The following is a 12,989-nucleotide window of genomic DNA, read 5'->3' as shown; positions in this document are numbered from 1 at the left end:
GTTGTTTGTGCATGAGGACAAAGAAAGAGTCCATACGCTAAACGACTGAGAGTCTCATTGTCAGACTCTTGAACACAGGAAGTGCATAACAAATGAAACAATAGGTATTCTAAATTCTTCTTTTTCCTGTCATTTTGATTGTAATGTAGCGTTGAAATTTTATATAACATCATCCTGGCCAGAAGATTCAAATGGCCTTTTATGTTATAGCTAACTCTGGCACAAAAACATGTTGCACAAAGTCCCTGTGAAATAAACGAAATAGACTCAACTAAATTCTTACTGCCCAATATCTACAGACTAGATCTGACTTTTGGCGTACAAAAAAACCCTGCCGAAAAAAAAATATTACTTACAGCTATAGAAAACAAGTATAAAATCTGTCATTGGTCTCCTTTCAAAAGGTACTGATATTTGAGGTACAAATATGTATTATTAACGTATTGATATGCACCTCATAAATAAGGTACATAGGTGTCCCTATTGAAACACCATCCCAGACAATTTTCCAGTCCAAAACTAGGGCATTTAAAAAAAAAAAGACGCTTTCATTCTAAAGATACAACAAGACAGAATTAAAATAAGAATTTATTCAGTTGAGTTCCCTTTAAAAAGACCTGCGGATGTCGTGAATAACAGCTTACAGATCTCTCAGCTGCCTAGCTCTCAGTTCTTCTTGCAAGGATGGCATTATTTCTTGAACTGGGCTAATGGTGAAGGGATGGTGATATCCTGGCCCTTCTCAAGTTTCTTTTCACAGTCGATCAGGTAGTTGACACCATCAATCACACACTGAACAAGCTCAACCTGAAAGGCAAAAAAATGGATTTAATCACTGATTACGTATGTCTTTGATTACAAAAGTATTGAAAAACTATTTTTCTAGTACTGCTGCTCTTTCTATCCAGTTTAATGCATATGCACTAAAAACGCTTGAGACACTCATCAAAGCTGAGCTGTTTACCTCAGATTTGCCTAGACGATCAAGGTTGGAAATGTCAAAAGTGTCACCCACAGCCGCAGTATCCACGCCTCCCGTGCCACGTTTTTGTAGCCTGAGACTATCCAAAATTTTATTGAAGCGTGAGTCCTGTTCAGAAGAGTATATGAAGTAGAGGAAGGCTTTCAGACTGCAGTTGTAGATTATTCAACATAAATCCTCAGCATATATACTTTACTCCATTTGATTGAATCATTAAACGGATTAAGATGTGAGATGGCAGCACCTTGCTCAGGAGCGGCAGGCGGACGTGGACTCCAGCTCTCAGGCCGGTGCCCAGGTTAGAGGGGCAGGTCAGGATGTAGCCCAAGCGTTCATTCCACATAAACTCCCAGCCTCTCTCCTGAATCAACCTCTCGACCTGTGAGAAACAAACATCAAAAACCCCTCGTTTTAGTTAAATTCACAAAGTGCGTTTTTTGGGCTGAATGCTTTGACCGCGATACCTCTTTCAGTCCTCTGCAGAACCTCTCAAACACCCTCTTCATGTTCCCACCCTTTTCCATGGAAATGACGCGCGTGTGATCCTCCTCATTGATCCAGATTAAAAATGTTTTTTCATTGTTGTGCCTAGACACGAGGACAAAAATTAATTCAGGAAAGCGGCTAAAATGGTTTCTATTCTGCCCTAATTTCTGCGGTAGAATCCACCGAATGCCAACTAGCTTTTGTTTCCATGTATACTAGTTGTTCTAGTGTTGTTAATATTGTGACGATGAATCGCTCAGTAAAAACAACACCCATTAGGACACCTGATTATGTAACACACACAAGCGCATGCTGTCTATAAGCGCCCTCTGGTGATGCAAACCTCATGCACCATACCAGATGCCTCTGGCATCGGGCCAATCCCGCGCCATTCCTGCACAAGTCAGCAAGGGTGATACGGGCTTGTCAAACAAGAAGTGGTCCTGGAGTTTCCAGTCAGAAAAAGAAAAAAAAAAAGGAAGTCTGGACTGGTTCAGCATGATAAAATATCTCCTGATAACTTATTCCTCTCATTTCTCTCAGGTTGACCGAATTAATTGTTGATTATCTACTGCGTTACAAATCGTTCAGGCTGTTATTATCAAGTATAAAATGTCTCTCTGTAACTGGAATGCCAAAAAGGATTTTCAGAATTACAGATATTTAGGTGAGTACATCTGAGCCAGCTTATGGGTGACTAGTAAAGGATGAGCTATAGGAATGTAGTGCTATGCTCTAAAAACAGGTCAGTAGTTCTTCTGTCTTACCAAATCCCACGAGCATCCGGCCAATCTCTAGCCATGCCAGATGCGATGAGGAGTGGAGACACTGGTTTATCAAAAAGAAAATGCTCCTTTGGTAGGCCATCATAAGACAAGAGCAGTGAGGTTTGTTAGAGAATTACAGTAATCAAAGGCCCCGATGAAAAGATGAGCATTTGTTACTGTCCCTCAAATGATCTAAACCGGCAACTATGGATGACCAGTTTTATGTGTCTCTGTTTTCATTTTCTGTCGGGGTTAATACACAAGGTAACTACAGAAGAGTCAAACATTTTTAAACTAGATGCTTCTGGTCTAATCAGGTATAAAGATCTATGCTAAGCTATGCTAAAAGTGTTATCGCCAGACCCGGATGAATAGATTCAAAAATTGTAAAACTCAACTCTTAAACTCTGGGGGAGTCGAAGAAAGAGCCTTTTTTTTTTTTTTTTTTTTTTTTTTTTTTTTTTAAAGTGGAGTGTTCCTTTAAGACTTTATATCTGGTGTGGAGGTCTGTGAAGTTTGAAAACCTGGGATTGGAAATCGGATAAATTGGATAAATGCAACTGACATGTATTTGCGTCTGCCTCCATAGTCATTTTCCTTACGAAGAAATGTTTCTGGAGCAGGGATGCAGCGATTAACCGCGCTTTAAAACGTCACGGTTAATTAATCGCAGAGTTTCCTCTAAACAGACCGTTTCTGTTACCGAACCGTTTCAGTTCAGACAAAGTTACACTAGCGGTGCAGCAGCTTAAAACGACGTGCTTAGAGACACGGACCACCGAGGCTACTACACGCATTATTAACTGCGACAGACGGACCGAACGGGTCCTTTATTTCCACCAGAGAAACGTCTGTCGAGGGTATGGGACCATTTTGGGTACACCAAGAAGGTGTCACTTAAATATTGCTGCTAAAGAAAGAACACACAGCGGATAATGCTGTACATGTAATGATTTTAAAGCACACCGTGAAGGCGAGAAGAACGCGAAGCTGGCTCGTTAGCTCAGCATTCTGCTCGCTCCGGATAAAAAAAAGGCCTATGGATGACAGTTGATTATAATAATATTTCTTTTTTTCCCCCATCATTAATAACAGTTCCAAAAGAAATGTAAAGAATGTAAAAACATTGAATACTTTGTGTGTTGGATGTTTACAGAGGTCACTTGTTTTATTCCAATAGGAGAGATTGTCTGTCTTTTGTTTACTATTATTTTGTGCTGTATTGTTGGTTACCTTGTTATTTCTTTTTCAAAAGCCATCAATAAATAGCACTTTTATATTTAATGAGTGTTCATGTGATTTTATACTAGTTAGTAATATTGTGAAATGATTAAATGCATAATAATCGTAAAAACCGTGATTATTTCTCTAATAATCGTACCAACAAAACCTACAATTGTTGCATCCCTATTCTGGAGCATACTTACATCAATCAGCTGCTGCTGCTCTTGCTCAGTCATCTCTGTCAGGCTGTAATATTTACCCGCCAGATCATCCTTCAGACCGGAAAGAGCCTGGACCGTCACGCGCTCCACCTCGCGGCGTTCAGCACGAGAGCAGGCGGGAGGCAGGCTGAGCCCACGAATGCTGCGGCCCGTGCGTACACGTGATGACAGCACATACTTCTCATCAAACATCCCGGAGGTGATCTGTTCAGAGGCCAGGCAACTAAACTGAGGCAGGTCTCGCCTTGCATGAGTCCTTGATGGAACAAGTTTGTAAAAAAGGGATCAGAACAAAGACAAGTGAGGAACCTTTACCTTCGAGCTGTCCAGGTCTGTTGGGTGCTTCATGGTTGTGGGGTCGTAGCCATTGTGCCTGTCCTTAATGATTGGGTTAAAGATTTCAGCAAACACCTGAGGATCACAGCTAAAGTCAATGATAAAGTTCATCTGCATGTACCGTATTTAATGTTGATGCCAATAATTAAAAGAGCTGGCCATGGATAATAAATAACTGGACCGGTTTTGTACCTCATAGCTCTCCTCATCGCCAGCCACCATGCCCACTGTCTTAATGAAGGGATGACCTGGGTTGTCCACTCCAGTCTGAATGCACTGGTCAAGACTCCAGTTATTGGGGGTCAGCTTGTCCCTCAGACTGCCATAAATAGCAGGAGTCAAGGCCGAAGCCATGCAGTTGTTGTGTTTGCGCAGGTCTGGGAAGTCAGCACTTGGAAAGATGACAACCACGGTTAACTGGAAAAAGGGTAACTGGAAAGTAAGTGAAGTCAGCTTATACTCACCTGGGTGGGTATAGCTTGTTTTTCTCCCCAGCGGAGACTCCTGACTCAGTCATGATATAGCTGGATACCAGGGTACCTGCTCCCAGGCCGGCCACGATCACAGCCGTGTTGCGTCCAGACAGCACTCGAGTGAACATGCTTGCCATCCTCAACACTCAGCCACTCACCAACTTTAACTTTAGAGCACAGGACAGCAATACATTTGTGTTAAATTTTTTTTGATTAATGTTATTAATATAGGACAGCGTAGAAGTGACAGGAAGAGGGAGACAAAAGGACATTAAGCCGTAGCGTAACTCTATAGCGTAATATGTGGCTGTAAAATATTTTTCTGAATTAATTTCAGTTATATTAATGGAATTTTTTGTACCTTTATATTTTTTTGTTTGGTTTACGTAACCATTTTAATTCATGCCTTAGATGGCCAATAAAAGACTAAAGGAATAATTCACCCATAAATGAAAGTGGTGTCATTTATCTTAAAAAAAGCTAACGAAGATTTTTAAAATATCCTGTAATCGTTTTTGTCTGTCCACTGCCAATTAAAGCCTAAATTAATCTGTTCATCACATAAAGCGATTGTGTCTATTTCTAATTAAACTACTCGTTTCATATTGATTATGTTTACCAAGTTTGATGCATACAAATATTTGTTGTGGACTTTCAATGAATGGATAAACATGATGTGAAAACATTACAAAATCTACTTTTATTTCTGGTCCGAAAATAAATGATGATATTATGACTGAATGAATAAATGTCAATCAAAGGTACTCTACTTGTCGATACCATAGTTTGACATATTGAGCAACCTCTGTGTTCTGACATACAGTACATGATGACTTTTTCCACTGAGGAGTATAAATATACATTGGCTTTTAACTTGATACCAAAGTAATATATGCCAGCTTATATTTCACATGCCCCAGTATCACGCAGTACAGTCACATGTATGTGCCAGTCGTCAGGTTTCTAAAACTTTACCCAAACATTTTTATAAACCGTGCACAAAACTTTAGTTATAAGCACAACACTTTAACCAATGTTGTTTCAAATATCTAATTACACTATTATTTTTATTTTTATTAGGCCTACTTTTCATTTTTTGCACCTTCAACCTAACTAGTATATTATCACCACTCTGCTTATTTACAAAATACGTTTGCAGTCCTTATGAGGAATTTATGACCAAATATTTAACGGTATATGCCAAAGAGGTCAACGCTGTCTGCAGTGTTACAGCTGACAGCGGATCCGCGGCAAATGGTCTTACGCAACGGTGTCCAAACTTTGCCCGGAATATGCTACAACAATCACATGACCTGTGACCAGTAGATGACCTTACAATAACACGAGGTGGTTGTGTGACGGTCACACTTCTAGAGCATTCTGAGTGTGTGCATAAACATAGCAAAATAATAAAAAATGGTGTTCTGCAAATGGAAAACGTGATTATTAGCAGCCAGTTAGATTAAAGAGATGAACTTATGTTTCAATACAGATTAGCTAACAGTGTCAAAAAGGTCAAACACTGAACCAGATTGTCATAAAACACACTTAGCGCTGTTGAAACTGGATAATATCTAACTAACATTGTTTCTTCACATATCTGTGAATAACCGAAGCTACAAATGATTGTTAAAGCGAGTGCTTTGTTGAGCTCACCTGTAGGACTGAAGGGGTCTCGGGCTTCAGAACAGCAGACTGTTCCCTGTAGAGTGAGACCACACTGGGCCTGTGCTTAAAATAAGAGCTCATCTCTCCAGCCAATCCTATTTCATCTGTCAGCATGACACCACGTCTCTGTGTCCTTGAGTTCTCCCTAACCAGTGGAAACCTTCAGCTACGTGCCAGTGATACTGTACGCAGCTGACTGATGAGGTGCCTGATACTATACATGTATACATATGTTTACCTTTCACCTATAGTCCATCAAGTGGTCATTATTTCATTACAGTCTGCTAAGTATTACAAAAAAAAAGTTGTTAATTACGTGTGTTTATTTTTAGACAAAACAACTTTTTAAGTGTTGTACTCTATGAGATGCGGCTATGGATGATATATGAAGCTCACTTGTTTAGTGGGACAGTGTGTGAGGGATAAAGTTAAACTGGTATTTGATTTGAGCAGCTTGTGCATTATCTGCTGCTCATCCCTCCCTTGCTCTGTAGGATTATGAGCAGAAAGAGAGACCTTGACATTAGTGCATGGACACTCATAACATTGTAGTTTTCAAAAAATCTGTTCACATTCCACACCCTTCTAAAGAGAGATATTAATACCGAAGCTGCGCTCTTATACCTCACCCTTTTAGTTTTGTGCTACACGACAATGAGCCTCTACAGTAAGCAGATGTCGATCCAGTACCACCTCTCGGGGGGGAACGAGAGAGACGTATCACAGATGCATCTATTTATCTATCATTTGATTAATAATGCATTGTAGATTCCATTGTTTGTTTGATTTGTTTATTTGAAATGAAAGCATGAAATTTAAGTACCGAAGCCATACATTCTCCAAGAGAATCAGTGATAAAATAAAGAGGAAGGAAAAATAAGGAAAAAAATAGTTTGATGCAGAAATGTACAAAAAGCAGATTTCACAGAAGGAATCCAACCTGGACATGCAAAGACATGCAACATACCAAAGCAACAATTCCGTGTGCCCAACACAGCAAACCCATAAAAAAGAGAGAAAAATATGGACAAAGAATCGTAAATTAATTAGATATGCTACATTTTTCTGAACACATTTAGCAAAATGTAACAATTACAAGAGTGCTTGCAGAAATTAAAATATTACATTGCGATGGATGGGAACAAAAATCACATTATATCATAAACCCATATTGACACACTATATACAAAAAGGGTCAAATAAATATGCCAGGAAATAAATACTACTGATTCACACTTGTTTTAAAGATAACAACGCTACATTGATGAGAGTGTAACTCGCACCTTTCCAACCCACTCACCTCTGAGATCACATTCACACCTAGCTCTCCCGCCTTTCACACGCTTGCGCATAAACAACAGAAATCCATCCCGCTCCGAAGAAAGGAAAGATCAGACAAAAACAACATTGTCTTCATACAGCACAGTGGTAGATATATATTTATGGCCAATTTGACAGTTCTCTGCCAGTCTATGCATATGAAATCTCCAGCTATCATGATAAAAGTATTTAGATAAAGAAGTGCAGTCAGATGAGAAGTTAAATATATGTATATATCTGTTTTACTTGAGGTTTCTAGAGAGTTTAAAAGAGGCTACACAGCAGCTGAATGACACATGACCACAAAACATGTCTTGCAATGCAATTTCCAAACATGCGATCACTGAAATTTTTCATGCAAATTACGGAGAGACCCTCTTTTCTGAATAGCTGACCCATGGTGTCGTTACATTAAAAAGCAGGAAAACATTGATTATCGAAGAACTCGGCGAGTCAGATTTGGTTAAGAATCATTCAATGATAAACTTTTCTTCCAGTAGGGGGCGGCAAAGCCTCAACTTACTTTAAAATCAGACTAGAAAAGGTTTGCATTGCACAAGCGTATGCCAACTTCTACTTTGTAATGCATGGATGATGCAACCTACTGTAAGTGTATTAAATTTGCAAGTGGAGGCTATTAAAGTACAACGGTTTAAAAATTAAAGCCTGTTCGCACCAAAAACTAAAAACCGTAAAGATAACTAAACTGGTGTTTATAACATAAGCAGGCGCTGCAGTCGTCTGTTTCCTAAAATGCTCATGCTCTTTAAAGCGGGATGAATTCTGATGAAATATATGTTTTTGGTGTGAACAGGCCTTTACACTGAATTGGAGCACAAAATGATCGTTTATACTTGGATTTATTAGTTTAAATAGTTTGAATATCTCCATTCTGTCATCACTTTGCTACACATACTAATAATATCCAAACTTTTAAGCATTGCTGAGACATTGGTTTTCTTTTACAAGTGTCTGTGAATATGAGAAGGCACAATAAGCAACTGATTTTAAAGAGCTCACATAGCTTCAGGGGCTATTACGAAATATCGATATCATCTACAACTGGTTAGGATTTTAGAAAGCTACTATACATTCCCGTTACTTAGAAGTCTAATGTATCTTTTACAATTTTCTTGTGGCATTTTGGTTCAGTGCAGCCAGCAGATGGGACAGCACATGGAGTGTAAAGTTGAGGCAAAGCACACAGTAAACCCACAGTCTAGTTCATGCACAAAGTCACTACCATTACCAATGAGGGATGTGCCGAGGGCCACGGGCCCAGGGGAGCCACAATACACTACGTAAGATCTGGCTAATAGCTCTACTTCTGTACATGCTACATATCTTCACCCACTCTCTGCACAATTTAGACTGAAACCATCTGCTCGACCCTGAAACTCACTGCTGACTCCTGACCTCTGACAGTGGCCAGTTTTCATCCTTCATTCCTTCCAAGATAAAAGTCACCCTTCAGGGCCCATTGCAGTGGTGAGCACTGTTTAATGCTCTCCTCCAAACCCGGACACTCTTCATTTTTCACACTTTCAAATGGGACTTTTTCCTTCCTCCTTCACGTCGCTCTTTCTCAAACACTAGACATGCTTCATGCCTTCAAAACATCCCAAGAGTGAGAAGCACATCTAGATGGAAGCTGCCAGGTACTGAGGTTGTAGTTCATGCAGGAAGCCTGGGTTCGATCTTGAGAGACAAGTCATACAGTGTGTCTTCATCCATAATCAAGGTCTTATCCAGAAGATATTGTGTGACCTGGACACGAAAACAGTAGATTACATGATTACAAATAAGAGGGGAAGTAGTGGAATAAAATAGATTATTTAAAAACACTACAAAGTATAGAGTGTCATGATTCATTTGAATTTCAGTATGCTCATATTTCTCATACACACACACACACACACACACACACACACACACAAAAACAAAAGCATACATTTAATAATAATGAATGACAGACACATTATAGTTAACTTTATGCATGTCACATTATGGTTAACTTGCAATATGTTTAGACATACAGTACCACTGAAATATTTTTTCAACTTTGCATACTTGCATTTATTTGATCTTAAAAACAGTAAATTAAGGTTTGTGAAATATTATTACAATTTAATATAACCATTTTATTATTTAATTCATTGTAAAATGTAGTTTATTTCTGCTAATGGTAAAGCAGAATTTTCAGCAGCCTGTGTTCTCTGTGTCACACAATCCTTCAGAAATCATACTAATATGCAGATTTGGTAATCAAGAAAATTTTTTATTATTCATTGTTGAAAACTACTAAATATTATGCTACTATGCTACTAAATATTTTTGCAGAAATTGTGATACTTTTTTTTAAGATTCTTTGATAAATATGAAATTCACAAGAACTGCATTTATTTGAAATAGAATCTTTTGTAACATTAGAAATGTCTTTACTCTCACTTTTGATCAATGTAATGCATTCTTTCTAAATAAATAAAGTATTAATTTCTTGTTATACCTATTTATACAATTAAAAGAATTAATAATTATATATTAATTATATATATATATATATATATATATATATATATATATATATATATATATATAATATAATATTATATAATATATATTATATTATATATATTATAAAATATATATATATTTGTGTGTGTGTGTGTGTGTGTGTGTGTGTGTGTGCATCTACAAAACCCAGACATTAGTAAAAGAAAAAAAAAAAAATCAGGCAAATATTATGAACAGATGACACACTGTCTGAACAGATGCATGAGATTAATTAAATTATCTATAAGTAATATTATTGAAGCAGCACTGATGCATGGAGGTGTCAGAACTTGATCTGAATATGAATTATTTGTCTAACCTTTGGTTGGTGCTCAATTCTGTACGGAGTTTGCTGGAACTGTCGGATCTCTCGTATTATATGAGATATCTGCAGAGAAAGCGTCATGAATTATTAATCTACCCACACAATATCAGATACTACAGCTAAAAAAAAATCTACAAGTCTTTTAGTCCCTGAGCAAATCATACAGGATGCGACACCATTTCTTACCATTCTCATCTTTGAGAAGTTAACCAGCCCTTCTTCTGTGAAGTTTGGTGTTCCCTCTTCGATAAATGCGAGGTCTGTCAAATACATACCCAGATATGGAACACAAGGTGGATTACAGCTGCAGAAAGACAGAAATAAGGTCAAAAACAAGTTAAGTTATGTAATAATAATGTCGTTTCTTTCCAAATGTATCAGTAGCTCACTTTTTTAGAGTTTCCCTTAGGTTTTTAAACCTTCCCTCCGATGACACGGTCTTTTGAAGTTTGTCCATTAGGGCTTTAGTCTGTTTGAAGAGACGGCGGTGAATAATATATGTCTTTCCATATAATCTACTACATTAAAACCTTACAAGCACAGCATTTACTCCGCATCGCTCACCTGTTTGCACACTTTCGCCCAAGTCTTCTTTAGCCTGTAGATGGCGCTCCGGTTCAGAGCAGACGTGATCTCCAAGACACCGTTGTAATTGTTGAGACAGCGGCAAATATCAGCCACTGCTACCCATTTTTCAATAGAGCTGGCTCTAGAGCCCACATCTGTGTGGCTCATGATCTGAGAGGCCACGAGATTACTCATCTACACAGAGAGACATTTGTGCAAACAGGGTCACACTTCTGTACTTCGGTATCCTAATAGGGTAGCAGATAGATACCTCCTTAAAATATACTCACATCATTGAAGTGCTGACTTGTCTTCATGATGTATGGAGTTCTCTCCGTCTTGTCTGTCTTCATCCATCCTTGGCCCAGGAACTCCCTACAGCAAGAACACAGTCAGTGTATTGTGACTGATGTGCATCTGCAGAGTCTTCTTCTCTCGTGAACACACAAGCTACTTTGAAGCCCATAATGAGTATGTTCAGTAAGGCTGACACAGATTTGCTCATGCATTATTCTCTGGTGTCTTTGAGGCTCGAGGTCTGCATCTCTCCGCACCGTGCTGATGCTCTACTCACTCGTAGGGAATGCTCCTGAAGACGATGTGATCGAGAAGAGTGATTTGTTCAGCTAGCTCCATCGCTGACAGAGATTCAAAACACTCAGTCTTTGGGCATTCAGCCTGGATGAGACACAAAATCAGCTCTTTAGTGTGACAAGGTTATAAATACTGCATATTTACGAAGCGTTTGAAATTATGTGTTCAATAGTATATCGGTTTTGAAACAAATGAAGGTTGGTAAATTAAAACAGATCTTGTTTAGATGGACTACCCCTTTAAAATGTAAAAAATGTCTATTCTGGGAACATTTGTACTTGTAACAACCTAACACTGTTTAATGGCAAAGTGCAAAATATCATGCTGATGCTGACATGACAACTATAAATTACACATATTGTATGCACATAAACTTCTGATGAAAATCTATAATTAAACTGCTAATTAGCGATGAGTGACTGTTGGTTATGTTTTCTTTGCCAGAGACACTTTTCAATTAACACAGTAGGTGAGGATTTTAGAAGCAAGATAAGGGTGTGTGTGTGTGTGTGTGTGTGTGTGTGTGTGTGTGTGTGTGTGCCCAGGCAACATGCATTACTAATCAAAATATGTACTTGCTCACACACACACACACACACACACACAAACTACAGGCTCAGCCCTGATAATGCATGCTGTGTTTGTAATTAGTGAGCCCAGTATGCTGCTGCCAGTAGCACATTATATCATACAGTCGTGAATGAGTGTGTGAATACATTTATCTGTGTATCTATAAACTACGGTGCATAAGAAACATTCAAATCAACTGATGTTCTTCGCTCAAGTCCTCTTTAAGCACAGAGAACTGCATACAATATTCATTAAATGTACAGTATAAGCAGATGAGTATGTGGAACTGACTGCATTATACAGTAAATCTGCCTACAGCGCAGATGCTTCTTTTACAATATTAATAAACATGGACTGTTCTCATCATATAAATTAATAGCTGTTAGTTAGTAATGGAACAAGCGAAAATGAAACTCAAATATCACTAGTAGGGCTTTGAAATGTAGCATGATCCTTTACAATGGAAACACATGGATTTTTTAAGAAGGAAATACCCCTAAAAGGCTGTTTAGAGTGCGCTTTTGTGTGTGCTGGCTTTGTTGCATAGAGTTAGCATGTGGCGGACAGCAACAGGCGCTCCGTCTCGCTGTTTGAAGTTGTAATTAGAGTCCTACTGCTCAGAGATTTGCAGTTTGAACATGTAATTCGGTCCCTGAGCCCGATGCTGCCTCTGAAGCTGCCTTGTGAGGCATGCCAAATCTGCCTTCCCTCCGATATCTCATCCTTAGGTGGCTGCTCAACAGTGATGTGGAATAGAAACATGATTTTAAGCGATAAGATATCTTCGGACACGCGAGACAGCTGGGCATGGACTTCTTATGTCTTATATGAGCCTTGTTTTAAAAAACAAACGGATGGTTTACACTCTAAATTCTCTTCGGAGGAGCAAAGTGTGCATGTATG

General features: G+C 38.6%; 2 protein-coding genes across 6 annotated transcripts in view; both read right to left on the bottom strand.

Annotated features, from left to right (window-relative positions):
- Positions 1 to 570: 570 nt before the first annotated feature.
- ckmt2b (creatine kinase, mitochondrial 2b (sarcomeric)) lies at positions 571 to 6,296 on the bottom strand. The gene is made up of 10 exons (XM_043239625.1): positions 6,146 to 6,296; positions 4,481 to 4,656; positions 4,209 to 4,407; positions 3,996 to 4,091; positions 3,663 to 3,884; positions 1,826 to 1,911; positions 1,447 to 1,570; positions 1,227 to 1,361; positions 965 to 1,090; positions 571 to 807 (listed from the first exon to the last, which is right to left on the bottom strand). The coding sequence occupies exons 2-10, from the start codon at positions 4,624 to 4,626 to the stop codon at positions 691 to 693; spliced, it is 1,251 nt and encodes a 416-aa protein (XP_043095560.1). The 5' UTR covers positions 4,627 to 4,656; positions 6,146 to 6,296; the 3' UTR covers positions 571 to 690.
- Positions 6,297 to 6,931: 635 nt separating this feature from the next.
- rasgrf2b (Ras protein-specific guanine nucleotide-releasing factor 2b) overlaps positions 6,932 to 12,989 on the bottom strand; it is a 52,959-nt gene continuing 46,901 nt past the window's right edge. For all 5 annotated transcript variants that reach the window (XM_043239619.1, XM_043239621.1, XM_043239624.1 and 2 more), the window contains 7 exons: positions 11,497 to 11,600; positions 11,213 to 11,297; positions 10,920 to 11,117; positions 10,745 to 10,824; positions 10,542 to 10,659; positions 10,350 to 10,418; positions 6,932 to 9,244 (listed from right to left, as the gene is read on the bottom strand). In XM_043239619.1, coding sequence (XP_043095554.1) covers positions 9,152 to 9,244; positions 10,350 to 10,418; positions 10,542 to 10,659; positions 10,745 to 10,824; positions 10,920 to 11,117; positions 11,213 to 11,297; positions 11,497 to 11,600 — 747 coding nt within the window. In that variant the 3' untranslated portion in view covers positions 6,932 to 9,151. The remainder of the gene's footprint in view (positions 9,245 to 10,349; positions 10,419 to 10,541; positions 10,660 to 10,744; positions 10,825 to 10,919; positions 11,118 to 11,212; positions 11,298 to 11,496; positions 11,601 to 12,989) is intronic.

Source organism: Puntigrus tetrazona, chromosome 5 (assembly GCF_018831695.1).
Source record: "Puntigrus tetrazona isolate hp1 chromosome 5, ASM1883169v1, whole genome shotgun sequence".
Classification (NCBI taxonomy): Eukaryota; Metazoa; Chordata; class Actinopteri; order Cypriniformes; family Cyprinidae; genus Puntigrus; species Puntigrus tetrazona.
Note: the sequence above shows the minus strand (reverse complement) of the source record. Positions and strands in the feature narration are given on the sequence as shown.